This window comes from Micropterus dolomieu, linkage group LG11, assembly GCF_021292245.1.
Source record: "Micropterus dolomieu isolate WLL.071019.BEF.003 ecotype Adirondacks linkage group LG11, ASM2129224v1, whole genome shotgun sequence".
NCBI classification, from domain to species: domain Eukaryota; kingdom Metazoa; phylum Chordata; class Actinopteri; order Centrarchiformes; family Centrarchidae; genus Micropterus; species Micropterus dolomieu.
The window spans coordinates 19043695-19069029 of NC_060160.1; the positions used below are offsets into that span (position 1 = coordinate 19043695).

A 25335-nucleotide genomic window follows, 5' to 3' on the forward strand; every position below is an offset into this window, starting at 1 on the left:
GCCAAACCGGTCATGCTGGAGGATGTAGCAGGCAGCAGAACGTTCTCCACAGCGTCTCCAGACTCTGTCACGTCTGTCACATGTGCTCAGTGTGAACCTGCTTTCATCTGTGAAGAGCACAGGGCGCCAGTGGCGAATTTGCCAATCTTGGTGTTCTTTGGCAAATGCCAAACGTCCTGCACGGTGTTGGGCTGTAAGCACAACCCCCACCTGTGGACGTCGAGCCCTCATACCACCCTCATGGAGTCTGTTTCTGACCGTTTGAGCAGACACATGCACATTTGTGGCCTGCTGGAGGTCATTTTGCAGGGCTCTGGCAGTGCTCCTCCTGCTCCTCCTTGCACAAAGGCGGAGGTAGCGGTCCTGCTGCTGGGTTGTTGCCCTCCTACGGCCTCCTCTACGTCTCCTGATGTACTGGCCTGTCTCCTGGTAGCGCCTCCGTGCTCTGGACACTACGCTGACAGACACAGCAAACCTTCTTGCCACAGCTCGCATTGATGTGCCATCCTGGATGAGCTGCACTACCTGAGCCACTTGTGTGGGTTGTAGACTCCGTCTCATGCTACCACTTGAGTGAAAGCACCGCCAGCATTCAAAAGTGACCAAAACATCAGCCAGGAAGCATAGGAACTGAGAAGTGGTCTGTGGTCACCACCTGCAGAACCACTCCTTTATTGGGGGTGTCTTGCTAATTGCCTATAATTTCCACCTGTTGTCTGTTCCATTTGCACAACAGCATGTGAAATTGATTGTCAATCAGTGTTGCTTCCTAAGTGGACAGTTAGATTTCACTGGAGTGTGTTTGACTTGGAGTTACATTGTGTTGTTTAAGTGTTCCCTTTAATTTTTTTGAGCAGTGTATATTTGATTTTTGTAATCCAAAAGTATTTAGATAAAGTTTTTTTTCGTAATCCAGTGGATTACATCACTAGTTACAAAAATTGACATGTAATTTGTATTTAATAACTACCAATAATGTCTACATTTCAAAGTAATGTGTCCCAACCCGGTTGCAGGTTCCACACGTGAAAGAGACTAAGCTCTGGTTTTTACATATCCTCTGGGCCAGAAAGCTCTAGGATCCTCTCGATTCCACTGCCTCCCCTCTGCTAACCTGAGGGTTAATATTCAGTTAAGTGGAAAAAAATCTTTCACCTCAATATGGGGCTAATTTTTACTCTTCTTCAACTAATAGGTTACCACCATTGAGAAGGCGGCTGTAAACCCCAGGACCCCGTCTCCAGGCTCCTGCACAGGGCTACGTGAAGGAAACTTAGGAAACAAAGCGGTGTCTCACCCTGTGGGAAACCTGGATCCTCCACCCTGCCCACCAACATGACCAATGTGGTGATTGTCAAGGAGGGATGGCTGCATAAAAGAGGTAAAGGCACAGCTAACGTTTGTACTATATAGTTTGATTTAATATCAGTTACAAAGAGTTTTATTTGTGATGGTTTCAAATGTAAAATGCTGGAAACCAAAATTAAATAAGATAATTACTGAATGAACCTCATTATTTATGCGCTGTGGATTCTTTTGTGTAATTTTTTTTTTGTAGTATAGAAACCACATACTAGAAACCCCAACTGTGCAAATGTGCGGGTTAACCAAGCTGGCTAAGAACATAAAATATGAAAAGACCCTAAAATATGTTTGTTATGCAAATATTTCAGAATCCCTTGTTGATACATGTAGGGGAAATGCTTTCAAACTGCAAAACAAGTACTTGGTTTCTTGGAATACATGCACACCACGGTTGTGGGGCATACATAGAAGTAAAATCTAAAAATTGCAAATTCTGCTCTAATGGTTCAAATACTTCACTAATCTGCATAACCTTAATTCTTGTGGTACTTGATTATCGTTTACTATAGTAGTACTATTGACAGATTTGTTTTCTAAATGCTGCAGAAATGTCTGAGCAAATGACATACATGCATGATTGATTGCCAGGTAACCGTATTTAAACATGCTGTATGGTATTGCCAGATCTAGTGTAAAGAGTCATCCAGTTGCACAGCAGGCCCCATTTAGCTGTTCTGACAGTGCTGTGTGTAGTGTGGCGTGGCTCTGTGTTGGGCGTGAGTCCTGTTGTTTGGATGAAGAGGCATTCCTCACATACCTGCTGGCTTTGAGCAGCTTTATGTGTGCATAGTAACGCTGCCTTCAAACTGCGGCAAACAGCCCACTCCACCACCGCCTCCACTACCACCATGGGCAAAATAGGATAAACCAATGAAGGCTTCTGGGCCCAGTGCCAAGGGACAAGGCTTTTACTGGAAGAGGGGGAACCAAGACTCTGACTCAGGGGATAAGGTGATGGCAGCAGGTCACTAGGAGAGTTCCTGGGACTCTACGGGTAACAGTGTGCCGCTGTGGTGTGTTAGCCCACGCTCCCCCTCCTCAAGGCTTGGGCTATGAGCATAACAGGCTGCTGTTTTAGGAAAGGGTCAGCCTGGTTCGGCTCGGTTGGTCTCAGGCAGACACACCCTGGTCCTTCCAGTGAGTGAATGGATAAAACGTTGGGTGCTATTAGTGTTTCATTTGCACAAGCTCTGTTGAGTATAGACCATTGCCGCAATGTTAGGGAGTAGTTAACAAAAATGTAGGGTGTTATCTAATCCACAACCTTGGATTTCCTGCAGCTCTTCATAAAAATCTATAAATCAAAATTCATGTAATTGATAAGATTTCTGTCATGTGTCAGAGGCTTTAGTGGCAAACTGTTTATTATTGTGTCTCTCTTTTAGAAATCACGAGAACAGGAACATCCTTTCTTAAGCAAGAGGTGTCCGTCTATAAATTTGTATTCTCAGTTATTTCTGGTGTGTGTTCCTTTCTCTGGGATATTATTTGTGCCGCAAAACTGGCACAGGTCCATTTTTCCACACCTTCGTCGGTGCTGATACAAATGGAAGATTCTGATGGAGGGCCAGTGTAAAATGTAACTATAACAGTAGTCAAATAGTGACTGGTAGAAAAACAGTTGGGTTGTGTGGCAGTAGTGTACCCAAACACAAGAGTTCTAGCAGTGACACCCTTCTAGTTGTGACACACACTCATATGCACACACTAAACAAACAACCCTTCAGGAATAGTGAGTTGGCATGCTGTCGCAGCCCAGCAGCTGTGCCCTGTGAAATGTCACCCAGAGCCTCTGTGTTTTGATTGGAGGGCATCCACCTGCCTCCTTGACAGGAAGGCTTTAGTGTCGCGTCACTGTCATGCAGTGTTTGCCCCAGAGCCACTGCACAGAAGGTGAACCCGCAGAAGCCCTGTCTCACTGTCCATCACCTCAGCCAGGCCGCCCCCGCTCAACCGCTATCATCCCATGTTGCACCTTGAGTGGAGCTGTTTTGTGTGGTGGCGCCACCCAAGTGACTCACATCTCCATGTGGGCGTAATAATAAATGGCTTATACCACTTACAAGTGTGTTCAGCGTGCTCATTACTCCCATGTGTGGACTCAAAACACCAATTCAATGTTTTGCAAAAGATAGCCCTCCATATTTCCATCAACATTTTGTGTGTGTGTTTCATAGACGTGGTCTAACACCACTGCATTCGAATGGGACTTAACAAAAGCAGGTACAGTTAGAATGTGGCCTTGTCCTCCGGTAATGCCCATTTAATGGTGCTACATGATAAATGGATTTCATGGTGGGCTAGTCACAGGCACAGAGCACAGCAGCTCTGGCGCGTCAGCTGAGCATACCCATGCCACTTGCTTGCTTTTTGATTCCTGCCTGATAAGTTATGTTTAGCATGCACATGTAAACTGTAAGAAAGTAGAGCAAGCATTGTGCCTTACTACCCTGTAAACCCCCCAGTAGAGCTAATCTGTTATTAGAGCTGCAGATTCTCAGCCTTGGAGTGTTCTGTGCATTTGTTCCAGACAGGCTGCACTAAGTGAAATGATCTCATTCTGAAGGACACACCTTCATACTTTCTCCTTAAGCCTTGTGCTGCAGTAATGTGTCTGGATTGTGGACGCTGCCTGGGCTGTGTTGTTGTGACTGTTATCTTGGTTGTCTGTTTTGGAAGGACAGTTATGGAATGCGAGACAAAGCATCCCAGTATGACGGGAGTAGCGTGTGTGTGTGTGTGTGTGTGTGTGTGTGCGTACGTCTGGACATGCATATGCAAATGTTTGTGTATGGACAGTATGAAGCATATTTATTCAGAAGATTCGCTGCCAGCAGGACATTACCCAGTGCCCTTATGCACAGACCGCATCACAAGTACAGGCTTGCAAAAACACTCTAACTTTGTTGTTACTATCATAACCAGTTGTTATGCATCCCCAAATGATACTTCCCTTTTAGATCCATCACAGAGTGCACCCACACACTTTGAATGTGCCTACGGCCTCTAGTGGCCACAGAGGCCGAGCAGCATGTTATTTCTTTTTGCAAGTGTGTTTTTCCAAAGTTTCAAAGCCAGAGCATCATCAGACATCAAAGAGGCAGATTGTGGGTTCCCTAGTTTCCAGGGAAGTGCTGCGGCCAAGAACCCAGTGAAGCTCAACAGAACAGCGCTTGCTTGTCCTCCCCTCTTCCCTGGCCCTTGTTTGTTTGACTCATTTGCTCCCTGACAAGTATAAAGAGCCGGCCCCTTCGTTAGGCTAACGAAGGCCGCAACAACTGTTGGATTTGGGTAGCACGCTCAGCTGGCTCCGACTCTCGAGGGGAGGGGTGAGAGAGGGAGGGAGGGAAAGCAGAGGGCACACAGTAGAGATAGCGAGGGGAAAAAGAAAAGGACAGACAAAGAGAGAGACAGAAGTTGAGCAGCATCTTTGTCATGTTCATAGAACATTGCTCAGTGACCCAGGCGGCCTCAGGAGAGTGGATGGATGTTGTGTGCAACATGCCGCAGAGACCTTCTCGTGGTTTGGTTTGGCACTCATCAGCTGATTGGTTCCTTTGCTGGTCATGCGGCTGAAGGACACCCATGAGCTGCTCCTCCATGCAAGACCTTGTTGGTGGTCCAGAGAGGAGAAAGGCATGCATGGGTTTTGTGAAATACCAGACACAATAATCGGTGTAGATGAAACATTTTTTCATCTTTCGAATATCTGTGCCTTGTGCATCTGGTGAACAGGCCTCCAACAATTCAGCCAGCATTTGCCACATTTGTTTTCATTTTCTCTCTGTATTAGTGATCTCAGTAAGGGAATTGTGGTGTTTCCTGCACAGTTAAATGTTCTTCAAAGGAGCAGGCCCACCTGATTAAGAATGTCTCATGATGCTGCAATGTCTGTCTCAGGACTTGAGGACTTTGACTGGCTGCCAGCTCTGCTGCTGGGCTCGCCCAGGCTCCTACACATCCCCTCATTATGGCTGTCATGGGCCACACACTGCTGCAGCACACACACAAACACACACATTACGTACTGCAGAGGTGGATCTAATATTTTCACTTATATTCTGAGACTTTTCACATAACAAAGGAGACTCGAGTGAATATAAAATGACTAAATTCTGTTAAGTGGATCCCAAAATGATTTTATCTTGAAGCTTGTGGAAAATATGTTGCGGTAATAGTTACTTTAGTTAGAAATAAAGTTACACAGTGCTTTACTACTTAATTTTAGTAATGTGATTACGTTATGTAAATAGTATTGTTATGCATAATTAATTCCTTTTGTTGTAAAGTTGAAATTAAAGAAAGATTTGTCAGCTGCACATTTGTGATTAATGGCCACTAAACATTAAAGGTTCAGTGTGTAAGTTTTAGTGGCATCTAATGGTGATGGTTGCGAATTGCAACTAATGGTTCATGGTGCATTCACGTGCTCCTCGGATGGTCCCATTTCCTGGGTTGTGAAGTCGTTCTTCCGACTTCAGTGTGTGTTCGTTTGCTCTTAAGTCGAAATGTGGAATCGACATGGACGCTACAACAAAGATGTGTTGGATTAGCATTATCAGAGCATACAAACAACAAGACATCTTGTTTACTTTACATGGACCGCAAACTAACCGTCATAATAACCATATGTCAAAATATTTGCAAAATATGTATATGCAATACGTTATTTGGCACAAATCAAAGTTCTGTATACTTCGTTATGTCTCATCTACACTTTTTCGGCTCTTGTGCTAAATAATACATGTGGTCCTCCATTTGTCCAAATTTCTCTTCTTTTCTTCCTTCTAATAATAAGTGGACTACTAGTAACGTTTCTTCCTCTTCGTCTTTGTACGTAGTCAACGTAGTGACGAAACGCGCTCTGTAAAGCAGTTTTACCATTAGGGCTACTGTAGAAACATGGCGGTGCAACATAGAGACTTCCTTGATGGGGACCCGCTGTGTGTGTGTGTGTGTGTATGAAGAAATTAAAACATAACGGTTCATTATGTAAGATCTTCAGAGCACCACTGAAAACATAGTTACGGATACTATATTGCATTTCTGTCGATAGATTGTCCTAAATATTACACACTGAACCTTCAAATAACTGATGTTGTGATGAAGTATTTAAAAGTAACAGATAATATGATACACATGAAACTCCATTTAGCCAATATATAATCAGAAATTTGCAGTGTACGGCCGTGGAATCATTTTGATCATTATACAGAAATTCTCAATTTACAAACCCAAAACTTGTTATTAAAAGATGGAGAACTTTGGATCAAGATATTTTAATGTTCTTTGATCCAGATATATGGGGAACACTGACCAACATGTGACCAATTAACATCACAGCTGATATAAAAGATTTTTTTTAATAAAAAACATTTTAATAAGAAATGGCACCTAAATTTGGAGTGGAGAGGTCAAAGGCTGAGTTTTTTTATGAGGAAGACTCATAGAGCCTAAGTGAGAGATGAAAAGGACAGCTGTGAGTATACTGCGACTACTACTTTTTAAAAACTTAATAATACTAAATAACTTTACAACAGATAAGTCCAACTTTGGTGATTAAATAGTCAGACACTACCCAGTTGATCACCAGCAGTGGAAGTTGACGTGCCAGGCCGATATGGGAGCAGAGCCCCTGTAGGCAGGGTCCAGCAGCAGAGGGTGTCACACCGGGAAGCCAGCGTTCTGGGCGGGTGTCTGGCCGTCAGCGTAGACCCCCTGCCCTGGGTAATGGGAAGCAGTCTTCATGCTAAATGTGGTGGAGAGAAGTAAATTACTGGGCTGCAGCTGTCGGCAGGCAGGCTGGCTGGCATGATGTGGGGACCAGGAGGCTGAGGGAGGTGGCACCTCCAACCGCTCGCCTCCTCTCACGGCAAGCCCGCTGTGTGCTTACTTTGCTGTGCAGAGTCCGCCTGCTCACTACAACTGTGGTGATCGGCGGCGCTCTCTTAGCGACCTCTGTTACACTCTTCCCATTTTGTCTCTCTGCTCCTCGTCTCTTTTAACTCCCCTCTTTCCTCTCTGCCTGCCCCCGCCAACTCCCCCTCCCACTTCCAGCGCACACTCCTCACCCACAGACACACCATCCTGTTGCTAGGATAATGACCCTGCTGACAACTCAGACCCATGGCGGAAGCGGCTATGGACCAGCGAAAAGCTCCCAGTCTCCGACATCAATCACATCACTGGCACCTCTCTCCAGTTTAGGGAGGGCAGGGGAGACCGAGAGATGAAGGGGATGCTCAGCTGTCTGCAGACAGAGTTGACTGTATGCTCAGATATGCATTACATCCTCCTCATCAGCTTATTATGTTACTCAGAAAATATTTCCTAAGTTATTCAGAGGCCGTACAGAAAGTGTTCATACTTTTTGCAGGAAGTTGGTCTTGACCATTTTTAAGAGCTGGAGATTACCTGTCTTCAGGAAAAAAAATGGATCCTCTGGAGTTTCCTCCTTGCTGGTTTTGATGGTGTTAGATCTTAAACTGTTCATTGAGAGTTCATTGGCACTAATTTGCTCTAAATAATGTGTGTTTATTTGTTTGCCATGCAGTAACCCAGTTAACTAATCCATGGACTGCTTGTTTACCCAGGGAGAGGGGGCAAATCTCAGCCCCAATGTGGCAGGGGGGGAACTTCCCACAGTGTCTCTATGGTAATCAGCAGGTGTCACTCACCACAGAGAAGAAGTGAGGGCTTTCTTACAAGCGTGAGAAAGAGGGGCAGCCTCCATTACACCCCCCTCCCCAACCCCGTAGCTGCTTTTTTTTTCCTGTTGGGGTCGCGGCGGCAACCGCGGTGACAGAGAGAAAGAGAGCGGGATAAGGGGAAGAGACAGAGAGGGCTACATTGGAGGCCAGGGTGGCCCTTCCCCGCAACCTGTTGATGCTGCTGCCAAAGCCCTGGCAATGGAGTCCCCCATCCAGCTGCATGGGAGAGAGAGGGGCCAACAAAAGAGGTTAGGAGAGGAGGGGGATGTCAGGAAGACACGGGGAATAAAATGAAGCAGCCCAAATTCCTGGACAGTTCAGGATTGCATGTGAGCTTGGTGCTGCCTTATATGGTCACAGCAAGAGGGGCAAATGGGTAGATGGGTGTCAGGGCAGCACGAGAAGCCCAGCTCAGAACTTGGCTCAGAGCAAGGGAAGATGTGGCGTGGAGTTTGTAGTTGCTGGGGCTCACTGGTGACCCCTGCATCAGGGAGCCCCCTCTCCTCTGGAGTGGGCGGCCCGTGGCTCATTGAGATGCAGGGCACAGGGTGGCAGGCCGCAGCTGCAGCCTACAGGCAGAACCCGGCAGAAAAGGGCCGAAGGGATGGCGGGGGCGGCTGAGGAAAAACCAACAAAAGGCATAGCCCGCTCTTCCCCTCCCTCGCTTTGGAGTTCTAATTCCCTAATCCTCAACCTCCGCCTACCCCCCACCCCCAATCCCCCCCCTTTCTCATCCGATTCTCACCACTCAAACACACACACATGCACAGTTCATGCAGTTACCACTGGCTCCCTTCCTCTCATCCCCAAACCATGAATGGCCAGACGGGGATAAAACCCAACAGCAGCCCCCTCAGGAAGTCCAACCACTGGGTGTGGGTATTGAGAGGCGCATTCTGTCTGACCCTCTCTTGGTTCTTCTCAGTGTGCGTGTGTGTGTGTGTGTGTTACATTCAGCCACACGTCGCGTGAGTGTGTGTGCGCATAGTATATCTAGTGCCAGATGACTGAGGTGGGCCTCTGTTTAAATTATCGTTCTTGAAATGTTATTAAAATCCTTCCGAGTAGAAAGAGCCGGGTAGAACAGGGGAGAGAAAGGGATGACGTGCAACAGAGCTGTTAGTTTGGACACATTGTTAGGACACTGTGGCCTCTCCTTTTGGGGGCCACATGATGAATGCTGCATGATGTGTCTTATTAAAAGCCAACAAGCCACAGCAGCTGGGACCTCCACATTCCTGTTGTTGTCACGGAGAGACAGACAGAACAGGACGCTCCTCGGAAACAGCCACTAACCTCTGTCACTCTCTCCCCCACCCCCCCTTCTGTCTAAAACCTTCCGCATTTTTTCCTTTTATTCATTGACCCCTCAGTGAGCCTGCCTGGCCCTTAATGTTACAGCCCCTTAAGCCAAGTTGACGAGGAAATGGCTTCAGTGTCGAAAGAAAACATTATTTAATATATTATTTTTAATCCCTGTGGGGCTTGTCTTTGTTGTAAGTCCTTGAAGAATCAGATGAAACCTTTAGATCTGTTCACTTGGATTAACTTAAAAAGATGTTTGAGAGATGCCATTTATAAAGGTTTACCTTTGTTCTCAGGCACACTCTGGGGTACCTTTTTCAGATCACAAAGTACGTATAGACCAACTTCTGTTTTCTTACACACGTGTATAAACAAACCAGGCAATGCTTCACCATGTACAGCTGTGGCCAAACCTGTTCTCTGTGTGTGTGTGTGTGTGTGTGTGTGTGTGTGTGTGTGTGTGTGTGTGTGTGTGAGATATAGAGGGCGTGGCAGTGGCAGGCTGGAGCTGTCCACACACAGGGCCATGCAGCAGTTGGCAAATAAAGATGAATTCTGTTTTGTTTGGCAGCGGTTCTCCGTTCATTATTTTCCACTTTGCCCAGCGCGCATCCCAGACCTCAGCAGCTGCTTGTCATGTAAAGACACTCTATCAGGCCCTGACAGCTCCTCCCATGCACGCACACACAGTACGCATGGCTCATACACACTTCACTTGCGCTCACCAGCCCCCCTCTCACAGTCCTACATATGTGGAGAACATATGTAGTGATCTGTCTCACTACCATGCAACTCTTTGCACACTGCGTAGCTTTCTCATCCCCTCTAGTTCTCTCATCTCTCATCTGGTGTCAAATCAGTCTTCCTATTCTTCTGTCCTTCCCCTAATTTGGTTGAGTTTAGCCACATGTCTGCTGTCACACTTGACTTGTATTAGAAGAGCTTTGATTCCGGGACACAGATCGTTTAGTGGATTTCCTCGTAGCAAAGTTTGTCTGTATGTGCCTTAGCAGTTACAGTCAGACCTGACACTTGAAAGAGGTTTTATCTTATCTAGGTTGTGGTCAGTCTGTCTGTTGGCCAGTTTCCTGTTTTGGAGAACACTGTGACATCAAAGGGGTTTAGCTTACTGTACATCAGTGATGATGAACTGACTTAAAAGCAGAAGGCTCTCCTGTGTTGTTATGTGGCCCATTGTCCTTTGTCAGCAGCTTGCACAGTGTTTCTTACTGTACACAGGATATATTTGGGGTGTACTCTGCAAAGTGTTAAAGTCAAGTTGTATAAAATATTGAAAGCAGGGATAATATTTAGATAGTGAATAGATTTGGTCTTGATGTGTAATGTAATGCTGTTTCCACACTTACTGTCCTGTGTTTGAGTCGACAATTTAAAAAAAACAAAACACAACTGTCAGTTTCACTTTCTCGTCATGTCGGTGCTTAAGAAAGACCACAGTGTAGAAAGTAGAACTGAATAAAAGTAGAAGAAGGGGAAATGGGTGCAAATAGGAAGCTGACAAGGGTCATCTTTGTTGTTTGTGCTCTGACTGTTTGTGGGGGAGTTGCACTGCAGAGTGGTGGAGACACACAAACACACAGACAACCGGATATAGCTGCTTCCACTTTTGTCATGTGACCAGGTTTGTGGTCACAGACGAGGAAGTTGCAGTGTCCTCCTGTCTAGAAAGAGCATGCACTAGTGAAGAATGTGTGTTGCAGAAGTGGAGTTACTTAACTCCTTGGTGCCGCATCTATGTGACAGTCTTTGTCAAAGATGTATGTCAGTGTAGAAATGGAAAACAAAAGCCTCACGCAAACAATTTAGCTTTTCTTTTTTTTTTTTACACCCAGCTGTGGAAAGTGGGATTTCTTTTGGTTTTTGCACTTACATTATCACTGTTGCAGTTTCACTAACCTCAGGAGGGGTTTAGAACTCAAGTGTCACATTCCTTCATGGGCTTGTTTACCTCTTTGTGTGTTTTGTGTGGCCTCACCCCAGTGACCATGCAGACTTGTCATGAAGTCCTTTAATATCACATACATAATTCAAGTAAGTGACAGTTGAAAGAGTCTAGTGATTGAAAATGTTAAGCTGGCACTCATCTTTCTGTCATCTTCCCGACATCCATGTGACCGAGGCCACCTCAGCGTAGGAGAATGTTGATCCAAGCCATGCCGTGCGCTGCTGCGTCACGTATGGCCACCCATGCTACTTCTGGTGGGTACTGTGCGTCACTTGAGCTGGCAGGAAAAGCTCAGAGCATTCCAAACTGGATGTTGTTGTAATCTGTTACACACAAATGCCTTTTTACTACGCTCCAGTCATTGCGTGCGTGCGTGCGTGCATACACACACACACACACGTATGTGTTTGCATACAAACACATACATGTGTACGCATAAACACCTGTCTCTGCCCATCCCAGATCTGAATGCTATAATGTACGAAAGGTCTTTACTCAGTCTGGAAGGCGATTTGCTGCATTCTTGCTGCCAAACCAAAACTTCTAAATTGAAAGTTTAGTCTCCACCAGTGAGACAAGCATGTACGTTGAGCCTTCATCTGGCGTCACAGTGTCAGGTAGGGGGCTCATTATGCTGTCTCTGCATTGTGCACATACTGTCCTCACTGTGGGCTGGCATGGACTAGAGCTGGGGGATATAGGTCAGCCAAAACCTGACCACAGAGCGAGGCACCAGCTGGGGCCCAGCTGAGGAAAACAAGGCTTGGTATGGAGGACTCAGGAGACTTTTGGGCCGCAGTGTGAAAGATTTAGGCAACTTATGTTTGTGTTGAACAGACTGTTGGTTTAACTCCCAGCTGATACTTTGAATGGCTACATGTACTCTTAAATGGCACCTCTTCTGTGCTTTGATTATTTAGATTTTCTGCTGAAGTAAGGAAGTCTGGTTCTCTTGAAGGCCTGTGATAAATAACGTGGATTCTCTGTAGACCAGCGTGCACATGTGGGTGACTGATGTGGAAGTTGATTGGCAACGCTTGTAGTTTAAAACAGACAAACGACTCATCACGGTAATTGTGTTACATTGAAACAGGCGTGAGGGGAAATCCACCAAACAGATTCCTGCCGGTGTGTGTTTCAATTAGGACAGCACATATCTGACGGCTGACAAAGTCGAGCTAATTTCGAAATGAGCCATGTTTGGCGTGAAAACACTTACCCTGCAGAAAACCAGATGAAAAATCTCCTCCTGTACAATGATGAAAAATGTAATGACTTGGACATCTGCTGTGGATTGAAGACAAAAGTATATTGTGTACCGGGGCACGTTTCCTCTGGTGTGGTGATTGGTGCCACCACCTTGCCAGTCGATGTACAGATAACCTGTTTTACAAGGCTTCATCAGGCTGTATTTGGTCTAGACAGAGAAAAGCTATATGGAAAAGAGTTTGCTCCACATGTCATAACTTTCTCAAAATATTTGTCAAAAGTGACAAATCTTGATTAGTGAAAACTCTTGTCCTCTGTTTTAACTCTTTTATGGGGGTGAACACTCAACAGAGTCGTCATTACTAGCTGTTGTTTGGTCTGTACAGTCTCAAAAATGATCAGTTATTGGTCTCATCAGACAGAAGTGTGTGTGTGTGTGTGTGTGTGTGTGTTTTGAAGGAGGGTAACGGAAGCTCATATTGACAGATCTCCTGCCTCTCCCCTGCAGACACACACATACACATACCCTCTCTCTCACACACTCTATACTTCTGTGTTAGAGGAAATGGGGCAATTAAGGACAGCTTGCTACGGCTCTGCATGGGGTTAATATGCGGCTCCGTAATTAAAAATAAATTACACTTTTCCTGTATAAATATTCAAGCCCCTCTCCACTGTGTGCCACTGCCTTGTTATGGTATGTAAGCTATTTTTTCCCCCCGTCTGCACAACATCTGGCGCAACATTTCCTGAAGCATCACTGGAATAAATTGAGTTTTGTCTGCCTATGAGAGATTCATTTGTGTGATGTTGGTGTGTCTAAGTGAATGGGATGGACATGCATGGCTTGAGGTTATGGGAATTGAGGAAAGTAAAAAGAAATATATAAAAAAAAAAACACAGAAGAGTGTTTGTGGTTGATAAAACAATGAGCTAGATTTGCATTTATAGAATCTATATTTTAAAGGAGAACACTGCAATTTATACATGTCAAAGTCTTTTAACAGGTCTTGGGGAGTACTACTGCAGATGTGTAAAAAAAAAAATAAAATAAAAGCTTTAAAGGTGATTGTCCAGAGATATCTGTGCAACATTTTATAAAGTGGCAATGTCATTGGAGGCAGTGTCGTTTGAGGCTGAAGGCTACAAGTTTGAAAATGAAAAGAATCTTGGTTTCTGGAGTTGGAAATAAGTGAGCTTATCAGGCATCTTTCGCCCGTTCCTCCTCTGTGCTTGGGGCTAGAGGCTCTATGCTACATTAGCCGCTACTAGCATAACACACCCAAATCGCCAAACAAACTGTCAGTGGTCAAGTTGCATTGTAAGTAATGCAGACGGCAAGTTTTGTGGAAGAACAAGAATGAATGGAATACAGGAGACAATATCTCTGATTCTGCTGCATTGATTTTCAAACTGTCCAACTTGAGTCCAGTACTGTTTTTAGGACTGCCATGCTAAATCAGTGGAGTGCTCTTTTTAACAATACAGAAAATTAACTTTAAGTTACACAGAACAGTTTTTCTTTCCCTTCTGGCAGCATTTGTCAGCTTGAATCTTAAATTTGAACTGGGAAGGGGACAGACGGGGCGGGGGAAAGGGTCCTGACTCCTACTAAAACCACCATTTGTCCTGCAGCTGACCTACACTAAAGGGAAAGATGGTGAGAAGATGGTCATTTTAGGGAACACTAGTGAACAGCATAGTAATTAGATTGCAGGAAATGGATTGCACTGCTGGGAATTAGAATAGAAAGAGAAAGGACAACACTGTTTTGTCATTAATCATGAAACCACAATGTAAACACAATAGTTGTGCGTCGGTCAGCATTTTGAGAATGTGAAAGCACGTGAAGTTTCTCAATAAAGGTTTGTCTGTAAGCAGAAACCCTCTGAAAATCTTACTTTATCACAAGTTATTTTTATTTTGTCTCTTTATAACTCTACAGCACTTTTCAATCTCCTTCTCATATCAGGAGAATACATCAAGACCTGGAGGCCAAGGTATTTTCTCCTGAAGAGTGATGGTACATTCATTGGCTACAAAGAGCGGCCGCAAGATGTTGACCAGCTGGAAACCCCCTTAAATAACTTCTCTGTCGCACGTGAGTATCTGCTTCAGAGAAACCACTGCATTTTTTCCCTCTCTGTTTCTTGGCAGCTTATTTTACCCCTTTTTTTCTTTGCTGCTTTCTTGTTTTTACTTGCATTGTTGTAACAAATGTGTTCTCATACTTGTTTCAATTTTACATGTATCTCGCTTCTCTATGCACAATAAAAAGTAATTATTAACAGGAAAAAACAGTTTATAAAAATATGGAAGTGAAACACATCAGATTTTTTGACCAAGGATGCCTTTATCATTAGATGTCACTTTAAACGATTATAAATAGAAACATTAGCAAATTAGTATCATCTCAACAGCAAGTTTCTTTCAGTAGGGGCTCCGCTCCAAGGCAAAGCACGCTCTGCCACTAAACGTGCATGCAAGATGTCTGGCTCCTGACATTAATACATCAAATCATTCCTCTGCTCTGTATGCATCTTCCCCAAACTCGCTGTTTTAATTCTATAACAGAAAATAACAACAACAAAAAAAAATAAAAAATGCCCAGAGCAGCCCAGCCCACTCCATTTTCACATCAGAGAAAGTTGCTGTGATAAGCTGTGCAGATGACTGAACACAGCAATTAGACAGCATACTGTTTGTTTAACAAAATGTTTCCTCTCCGACACTCTTGAGTTATCGTGGCTATTAGCCGCCTGATTTCAAGTATTTATCTGTGCTCCGCTCTGAGGATCTGTCTCCATCAGCGGTGGCTTTGGTTTTTGTCACCACTGCGACCCCGCCACAGAGGACACATGGTGCGTCGCTGCTGACGGGGCTGCTGCAGCTGGATTACATATTCACCCTGATGGAGCCATGTTGGATCTCAGTGGTGGTCCACTCCCCTGTCCTCCATCTATCAGACAGAGGCCATTTTGTGTCACGTTCTGACATATTTGCTGACATGTTTCATTTGGGAACAGATGTTAATGTGGAGGAGGTGCAGATGGAAATCTCTGCTTTCTGAATTCAGTTATTAGACTGTTGTGAGTAATTGTTTTGCAAACAGCTTACATGACAATTATTTGCTGTGAAAGTGTGAGAATTGAGGGAAATGGAGAAGATGTGAGGGTTCGCTTAAGATAAGAATTCTTCTGTATTGTGCTTCTCTTTTGCTGTATTGTATCATTGTAAATGTAATATGTTTGGGTTTTGGAGTGTTGATCTGAGAAAGACGTCACATTGGGCTCTGGGAAATTGTATGGAGCGTTTTTAATTTTTTTGTGACATTTTATAGACAAAATAATCAATCAATCAATTTGCACATAAACCCATAATGAAAATGGTTGTAAATACAAATGATCTGTAGCCCAGCATGTAAAAAAACAAACAAAACACTATGTATTTGGAAAAATATACAGTATGTGTTCAGTTGTAGAATTGCAAACTGGACTGTTGTATTTATTTATATTTTCATTTATTCTAAAGAGTTTTACAGGATGTAATACTACATAGACTCTAAATAATTATCAAAACCTACATTATCAAATGTTCAGTTTTAAATGGGGCTGACAAGTTAAGGATCTGAGTTGTTTTCCTTTGCACCTGTTCCTTTCCAAATTGGCCGACAGTGTCTGTTAGGGTGGCGATAAAGATAAATGGCTATAACTGTGGGTCTTTCTCTTCCCTCTGCACCCCTACACATTGGCCCTTCTTGCTGTCTCCCTACCCTCCCTTCCCTCCCTCCTTGGCTATGGTCAGAGTGCCAGCTGATGAAGACGGAACGGCCCAAGCCCAACACATTTATCATCCGCTGCCTGCAGTGGACCACTGTCATCGAGCGCACCTTCCACGTGGAGACCCCCGAGGAAAGGCAAGCGAGAAGCACACACCTCTCAGCTCACAGAGCCGTAAAACAGAAATCATTTACATGCAGAGAATTTGCCCCTGTTGCTAGAAAGCAGTTTGGCCATTTAAGAGTTTTGTGTTTGTGGAAACACACACAAACATAGACATTTAATCATTGTTATGCACTTGCACAAGGTCCACTGGCTATTGGCAGAACTCACATTTGAAATTGGCTTCCTGTTGATAAGAAGACAATTACATGATTGGGCTGCTGGGCTTGCATGATGGTAAATGGGCTGATGTAATCTTTCTGCTGCCTGTGCTTCCCTCAGGGAAGAATGGACTAAAGCCATCCAAGCAGTGGCTGAAGGCCTACAGAAACAAGAGGAGGAGATGATGGACTCCTCTCCAGACCCCATGGACATGGAGGTCTACCTGACCAAAATCAGACACAAAGTGGTACGGCCCATTTACACTCTGCACTGTATCGTCTTCTCTCTGATGTCGCCACATTGACACACTTCAGAGGCCATTAGCATAAACCCTTTAACTTAACCACCTTTATTCCTCACCACCCTGAGTAAATCCTTGTCTTCCAAGTTGACCATTTCTCTTTATCTCCACCTTCCTTTGCCTTTCCTCTGCTACTCTCTACTTTCCCAACATCAGCCCTGTGGGTGGCTTAGCACCAGATAGCATGTCCACCAGGTTTCACCACCCCACATGTTTTTTGACATGAAGGTCCAAGGCTGCCGTATTGGATGTCCGCCACACAACCATTTTCAACATTCACTTTAGTGTTTGGGTCAGAGGTTAACTGAGACACAACTACATATAGTCCAAACCATTAGAGGAGTGGACATTGCATGGTGTGTGAAATACTGTCTTAAATGCTTCTGTGTTGTTGTTAGTGGGATTGTGTGTCCTGGCTAGTTAGGGCATGAGTTTGTTAATGCTTCTGTTTGTAACCAGATGCCACTTTCTCTCCCCTGGCTCTCCAGACTATGCACGACTTTGAATACCTCAAACTCCTGGGAAAAGGCACTTTTGGCAAAGTTATCCTGGTAAAGGAGAAGGCCACAGGACGCTACTACGCCATGAAGATCCTAAAGAAGGAGGTGATCGTAGCAAAAGTGAGTGGATGCCAATGAGCAAGTAAACAGGAGAAAAGACACTGGGGGCAGTGGAGCAATGACTGATACCTAAATGGTTAGCCATTGTGAGAGTTGCACAAACACTCTTTGTGACTTTTTTTTTCCCGCTTTTTTTCCAGGATGAAGTGGCGCACACACTCACAGAGAACAGAGTCCTCCAGAATTCAAAGCATCCGTTCTTGACAGTAAGGAGCCCCCTCGTATACCTAAACCAAACCTTAATTTAACTCCCAGAGATCTTTGGGAGCCTCTCACACCCAACCCAGCATCATCCATTGAGAAAGGGGCAGTTCTATCAGGGATGTTTTGAAGACTTGTTCTTACAAAAGCTGCAGTCGAGCTGAGCCTTTTATAACAACACTGGATGTTTATTTATTTATTTTTTTTATCCGTTAACCTTTTCTGTAAGTCTGAGGTGGGTTGTAGTGAAAAGCTCCTCCAAAATGTTCAGTCTAAGTGGTGGGTGGAGGCGACACATAATGCGATATGCTCAGTGCAATGAATGGGGCCAATGTTTACCACACAACAGCTGGAACTGGATACACTATGCTGTCGGGTTTTTAAAAGAATTTTCTTCTCATTAGATGTTTGTTTTTAAAAATGGAACTTAAAGGGTCAAAGCAGCAACATGCATTGTGATGTTTCATGTTAACAATCAGTAGTTTAAATGCCAGCTTCCTCTTGAATTAGTGGGAAACATCACCAAGTTCTGCTTTGACTGTTCTCGTTCTCTGTATGCAGGGACTGAAATACTCCTTCCAGACACATGACCGCCTGTGCTTTGTCATGGAATATGCAAACGGCGGTGAGGTAAATCATTTTAACAATCACTATATTTGCACCTTTAGGTCTCGGTGAATCAGAATACAGTTCAAAAAGTGTTGCTGTTTCTAAATTCCTTGCACTAACCAACTCTCTCTTCATCTGTTTTCTGCCTTCTCTTCTTCTGTCAATCTCCCCTGTTTCCCCTCAGCTTTTCTTCCATCTGTCAAGGGACCGTGTGTTCTCAGAGGAGCGGGCTCGGTTCTACGGTGCAGAGATAGTGTCAGCGCTGGACTACCTGCATGCTGAAAGAAACGTGGTCTATAGAGATCTAAAGGTAGGTGGGGAGAGACGTCCTCGCTTTCTCTCATCCTCGCTGTGAGCCTCTGTCTTCTGTATTTCTTTCTCCCTTTTCCCCCTTCACTACCTTTCTCCCCTGACAGGATATAAATAGGGTTTGCCTCCATCCAGAGCGGTGACAGCGGCCAGGGCTTATTGATCCGCCTCCCCGAGATCAGTCTCCAGACCTCACTGCAGCTGGAGGGAGGCTCAGTCCATACGCTTTCTGCAGCTAGACAGAAATAACCACCAGTCCTCTTTGAACAGATCACCACCGCCTCCTATTATATCATGCTTACAGTGCTGTCAGTGGGTGATTTTTGTACACGATTGATGTCATTTTATATCCTGACAGTTCAGCACTATTAGTTTGCAAATAGAAATCAATCATAATCGTAAAGTAAGGTTTTGGCTGTTGTTTTTTTAGTATTTGCGTTCAAAAGCCAAACAAAAGTCTAATATTCTAAAGATGGTATCAGAGATGGATGCTTTAGGGTGGTTATCAGTGTTGCAGTGAGCATCTGTAGCCCTACTACTTCCAGCCGATAAAACTATACCAGCCAGGTCAGCACAGCACTCCCTCCTTCCCTCCCTCCTTCCCTCCCTCCTTCCCTCCCTCCTTCCCATGGGTTTATGAGGCAGGCTCCCAGCCTGCTAGGGTTCTCCTGAAAATGCCAGGGTAGCAGGATTGGAGGATGTGCTGACTCTGGCCAGGCGCTGCTGGCCACGTGTGAGCTACAGCTGCCAGGTGACTTTAACTGATAGAGTGAGACAGAGAGAGAGGGAGGACACGCTGGTAATAAAAGGCCATACAATCTTAAGTCATGACACTGCATGATGCACATCTTTGAGGCCTTTAGGTCAATTTACTGTAATGTAAATCACTAGGTACATTTCCAATCACAAGTGAATTTTCAAACAGTAGAAACAGATTCTTCAAATAGACCTTTGTCATGGTACTTGCATAAGTCTAATCTATTGTAGAACTGTCATTCATGACATGCTACCATTCACTCTTAGAAGCTGAGCTGTTACCACAACATTGCTGGTGTAATTTAAGATGGGGGATTTTTGCATCTCACCTCTTCCTATCACCATAGCTGCAGACACAAACACCACAAAGTACACAGGGATTAGGTGACCAATTCATTCATTAAAAAAGAAATGACGCTTTGGGTGGTAAGCAGCAATGAAATGTCATCAAAATTACTGATGCTTGAAATTCACTTAATAATTGCATAATAATTTGATGGAACCATAACTAACAATGATGTTCATTTATAAATGATTACTCCCATCACCTCTCAGAATGGTTTGCTTGTTAACTCCCCTAAACATTGAGTCAATTTACAATGACGCTAACATCCGTCTTCTGTCTGTTTCCCCCTTAGCTTGAAAACCTCATGCTGGACAAAGATGGCCACATAAAGATCACAGATTTTGGCCTATGTAAGGAGGGGATCAAAGATGGCGCTACCATGAAAACATTTTGTGGTACACCAGAGTACCTAGCACCTGAGGTAACCACTACAGGAATTCAGTCTACCTGAAATATTGACTTTACCCTTTCTTGCAACAAAGTCAATTTTATGTAGACACAAATAAAAATAAAAATACATGAAGTCTTGTGTCAGGCCACTTTAGAGCTGCCAGAACAGCTTCCAAGTCTCAGAAAGCCCTATGGAGGGATGATCACTATACTACAATGATGTTGGGGGAGAAAGCTAAATTGTTGTTCCAAAATCTCCCATAGGATTTCAAATTAATGATCACCAGCATTCATTATGTTCCTTCACTTCAGTTTTCCCCTTTAATTTTTATTTGATAAGTTTTTCAGATGTATGAATATGACAGCTCAGGGCTTTCTATAATGTTACTTAATACACAAAGTGAAATCATTTTGATTGCAGTAGATAAAGAATAACATAATGCGTGACATGAGTAGACTCTAAACAGAGATGCAGTGTGTGTTGTTGGACATCAGTGGATGAGAAGCATGTGGAAGAAAGGGCAGCTGTCCCAAAATGCCTTTCTAATCTCCAGCTGAAGTCTGAGTTAATGAGTGTGCCGTGTGCCCAGGGTAGGGCAGCCTGCTCTCATATTTGCAGTATGTGGAGGGGGAGTGGCTACTCCCTATTGCGTGTAGGTATGACAAGAGTTGGAGTGGTCTGTGTAACCTGATATTGCATTGTGAGTGGAGGCAGTGTGTCAGTGTTTGCGCTAGCCTGTTGCCCGTAAAAATGTTTTCCAGGAGAAGGATGTCCATGTTGACACAGTTGCCGTATCGTTGCTTTTAGCCTCCATTTGGAATTTTCTGGTTGGGGGGAGGAAGAGGAAACGTGAGCTTCCGCTACTAAAAAAAAAAGGACCTTCACATTGGCTACAGCTGTTGTGTGGCACCAGGGGAGCCACAGCCCCACTGGTGCCCTGGATGTCTTGCCTGACCTGGGCAGAGCGTTGTAGGAACATGTTTTTTTTTTTTCATCAGACCAAACTTGCTCCCCACCTGTCCATCCTAAACTGTCTAGCCCACTTCACTACTGCACAGAGTAGCACACTCTATGACCAGCCTCGGCAGTGGAGAGCGGGGAGACGACGGGGCGTTACTATGGCAACAGGGTCGCTGGCGAGCGTCTCTATGGAGTACGGGCCAGGCAGTGTTACAGGTTGTTCTGCAGTAAACAATGACCTTGTTGTGTGTGCTGCACAGGAATGCTGTAACGTCTGGGAATATTCCACCCAGAGCAGGGGGGAGAGAGAGGGAGGAGAGATCCAATCTGCAAAACCCTGACCAGTTTGTCTCTGGAGTAAGGAGTGGGACAAATTCACTTTGTCACTTCTATTAAGTAGTTACAAGAAAAAACCCATTATCGGCTGAGGGAATTGGCTATTAGAGATCATCTATATGGAAAAATTTGGACAGGTTTTAATCTAGCCACTGAAAGTGATCAGGATTCACAATCCTGGAATATTAATGGCTCTCAGTGCAGAATTTGTGAGCAAAAAAAAGTGCAGTATACAGAGCAGCAGCAAGTGTTTGTGCTTTTATGCGCTGTCTCCTCCCCCTGTCTCTGCTCCTTTGGGGCAGTGTAACAGTATTAGTTTGGGGCTGAGGCCCAAGCAGGCAGGCAAGCAAGCAGTCCTGATTACGTATATGAGGGATGAGCTTGGCTCCTGCGCTCCTGGCAGCTTCACAGCTGTGGCGCTCTTCTACATATATGGGGCAGCTGCGGGCCCAGCTGTCGCACGGTGTGAATCACACGACAGCAGCGCTGGAAATAGAGACGGCCCAGTAATCCTAGCCCCACACCGGCTTCACGTTACTCCCCCTGCCCTCCCAATCCTCCTCTTCGATGCTCACCACTCACCGCAGAGCCAGGCCGAGTGCCCACAGACACATGCGCGGCTGCCTGTGCGTGCACACAAACACACACGCACACACAGTAGTTTTGTTCCTTTTACGGACACATCCGTCCATCTGTTTTCCAGGACCCTCTCTCTCGCCCTGTGCATATCTAATTCTATTAATCCGCCCACGTCTTTTTACCTAAGTTTCTATTCTTAGGTCTGAATTGCCTAGCATCGTGCTGCTTGAGGTTTAAGAGGACAGACTGTTCTCATTGTCTTGATTTCACCTTCAACATCCGCCTGCCGAGGTAGAATCCAGTACATGTCCCCAGAGACCTTGGAACAACTCTGCTCAGCAGCACATTATTCATGCAACAGGCTGTGCTGTTCAGTAATCACAACACTGGAGGGGTTTGTCTCATTAAGAAGCATTGAGAAAAGTCATCCTATGGAAATAATAAGACTAAATGTTTCCCTCTCTGACTCTGGTTGTGTTTATTGAGCGGTTTGTTTGTAAGACTGTTCTGTGTTTGTTGCCACACTTTGGCTTATTTAAGCGACCCACACCTCTGCTGCATGTTGATCTGTGTATGTGTGGAAGGCCCTGTGGTGATTAAATATGCAGTCCTCCAGGGGAAACTCTATCCTTGCTCCTAATGTGAGATGTGAGTCAGTGTTGGCTGGGGTTGCCTCAGAAGCCAAGACCTGGGGGGGAGCAGGTGATTTTGGTGCGGGTGGGGGGACAACCCAGTTGCTTTAGGGTTTATATATTCAGCCTAAAGAGCTGCTGTTTTCACAGCCTTCTGGTGTTCAAACACAACCTCATTGGTTGAGTCCTAACTGTTGGTACAAAACCAAGGCAACGTTTTCTTCGCTAGTTGTACAGTTATTCTGTGAAAAAAGGTATTTAGATATTTTTTTATACAACAACACTTCTGTCTTATAATAAAGTAAAGGAAAAAAAACTAGCTACATGGTATACCCCCTCCAAGTAGCGTCCTAACAGCTGCATTAAATAAACTTTTGCAAGGTGCTAGAAGACAACGACTACGGCCGTGCAGTGGACTGGTGGGGTCTGGGGGTGGTGATGTACGAGATGATGTGCGGCAGACTGCCTTTCTACAACCAGGACCACGAGAAGCTGTTCGAGCTCATCCTCATGGAAGACATCCGCTTTCCCCGAACACTCGGTCCAGAGGGACGCTCACTGCTCTCCGGCCTTCTTAAGAAAGACCCAATGCAGAGGTGAGCACCCTCTACTGTGTCGACTACCTTAGGGAATCTCAAAGTGGGAGTCATCAAATTGTTTATGATTTCTTTTTTTTCTTTCTTTTTTTTTTTTTTTTAAAGAGGCAGCTGCCAGTTTGCATATTTATTGATGCTGTTTCTGTCACAACACATCCTGATTTGCTCCTTTACACTCGTCTTCCAGGTTAGGTGGAGGGCCGGACGATGCCAAGGAAATCATGCAGCACAAGTTCTTCGCAGGAATTGAATGGCAAGATGTTTATGAGAAGAAGGTCAGTTTCTAAAATGTTCATGTTGCTTTGTAATTTTCTCCCTCATGATGGTCGTCACTGAAAGGACCCCAAACTCAGATAAACGTCATTTCCCCCCAGGGATCGATATTGTTACGTCACTAAAAACCCCACCATGTAGAAACGATGTAGATTGTCATCAGGAGGACATCTGTTATCAAACTGATTGACGGCGCTGATGTGCTGATATGTTTGTGTCTCTTCTCGTCTCCCAACAGCTGGTCCCGCCGTTTAAGCCCCAAGTTACCTCGGAGACGGACACACGATATTTTGACGAGGAGTTCACAGCACAGACCATCACTATTACGCCACCCGGACAAGGTAGCACCAGCTTTGCTTGTGTGGTATAACCCAACTTAAAATCATCAAGGTGTACAAAGCTCCCTTGAGAGGAGTCTCCCCTCTCCTGGAGAGTCAGTGTCATTAAAACATAGTACCATGCCTCACAAAGTCATCAGATGCATGTGAATGTCAGCTAGTGAGTAAATGCTTACTATTACTGTAATGCAGCTTCTACGGCTATTAAAGGTCTGCATTCTACTGAATATTATAATTACATCTAAGACAACATCAAGCCTGTTATAACAATACAACATCGTATCGCCCAGCTAGTGGAATAATTACATGAATATGTGCTTCTTCAAGGAGTAGGCATTATAGTTCTCCATGACACTACTGTATATGTAATTTTATATCCAATATCTCAATATATGTCAATATATACTGGGATATTGTACATTTTCTGGGAATTCAATTCGGAAACTGTTAATGGATAAAGCAACCAGGCAAGAATGTCTGTGTGTCTAATCCAGTAAATTAAATATCTGACCGCTCAAGAAACATCACATTGATGCAAAATTCTAACTAAAATCTAATTTATCCAAAAGAGTCCTTGTCATTGATTTGCTACATTGCTTACCATGGTCTAATACACCCAGATATATTCAAGACTGAGAAGGCAAAAACATCTGACGGTAGACACATGGATATTGTCTCACAGTATGTACTTAATGCCCACTGAGCTGTACAAAATCTAAGCAGTTCTTTGCCCTCTATGCAGATGACAGCATGGAGTCATTTGACAGCGAGCGGAGACCCCACTTCCCCCAGTTCTCCTACTCCGCCAGTGGGACGGCCTAAACGACTCTGCTACATTCTTTTGGTCCCACCATCTCCCCTCACCCCACCCGACTGCACTCTCGAAAGACCAGGGACCGCTGCCCCGTCCTCCCAGCATTGTCTGCAGATGCCGTTGGTGGATGTAACATTTACATTCTGCAAGTTGTGTTTTCCAGGAAGGAGGAAATTCAAGACAAAACAAAAATAGCTGTGGTTGTTCTGCAAGGCCTTTTTTGAAGACTGACCACAGAGAGAGAGAGAGAGAGTTAACACTACTCTGTATTTCCTGGTTGTTATGTTGTATACTGAGCAGGCATCCATACATCATAATGAATGGGAAAATGTAGTTATGCTATGCACAAATTGGGCCACTGATGTGAATTTTGAAAAGGGCCATTTTGTATTGAAAATATACAACTGAATATCGATCAACCATTTCAAATAGGAATAGGCATACTGTGGACCAAAAACATGTGAGCAGAAAGTGTGTTGTTTTGTTGAGTGGGTAATAAATCCATGTTTTCCTCTCTACGACTTCTGAACAACTCAAGTACCATTCAGACTTCAGGACATTTTTTGGGCTTCAAAAGTGAATGTACCGTATCAAATAAAGTCAAACTTTCTGCATA

General features: G+C 44.5%; 1 protein-coding gene across 4 annotated transcripts in view; it reads left to right on the forward strand.

The window, feature by feature from the left end:
• akt1 (v-akt murine thymoma viral oncogene homolog 1) overlaps positions 1–25335 on the forward strand; it is a 34308-nt gene extending 8973 nt beyond the window's left edge. For all 4 annotated transcript variants that reach the window (XM_046062161.1, XM_046062160.1, XM_046062162.1 and 1 more), the window contains 13 exons: positions 1196–1381; positions 14528–14656; positions 16360–16471; positions 16779–16905; positions 17448–17579; positions 17720–17785; positions 18342–18410; positions 18574–18699; positions 20093–20221; positions 23080–23294; positions 23482–23569; positions 23806–23908; positions 24648–25335. In XM_046062161.1, coding sequence (XP_045918117.1) covers positions 1336–1381; positions 14528–14656; positions 16360–16471; positions 16779–16905; positions 17448–17579; positions 17720–17785; positions 18342–18410; positions 18574–18699; positions 20093–20221; positions 23080–23294; positions 23482–23569; positions 23806–23908; positions 24648–24727 — 1422 coding nt within the window. In that variant the 5' untranslated portion in view covers positions 1196–1335 and the 3' untranslated portion in view covers positions 24728–25335. The remainder of the gene's footprint in view (positions 1–1195; positions 1382–14527; positions 14657–16359; positions 16472–16778; positions 16906–17447; positions 17580–17719; positions 17786–18341; positions 18411–18573; positions 18700–20092; positions 20222–23079; positions 23295–23481; positions 23570–23805; positions 23909–24647) is intronic.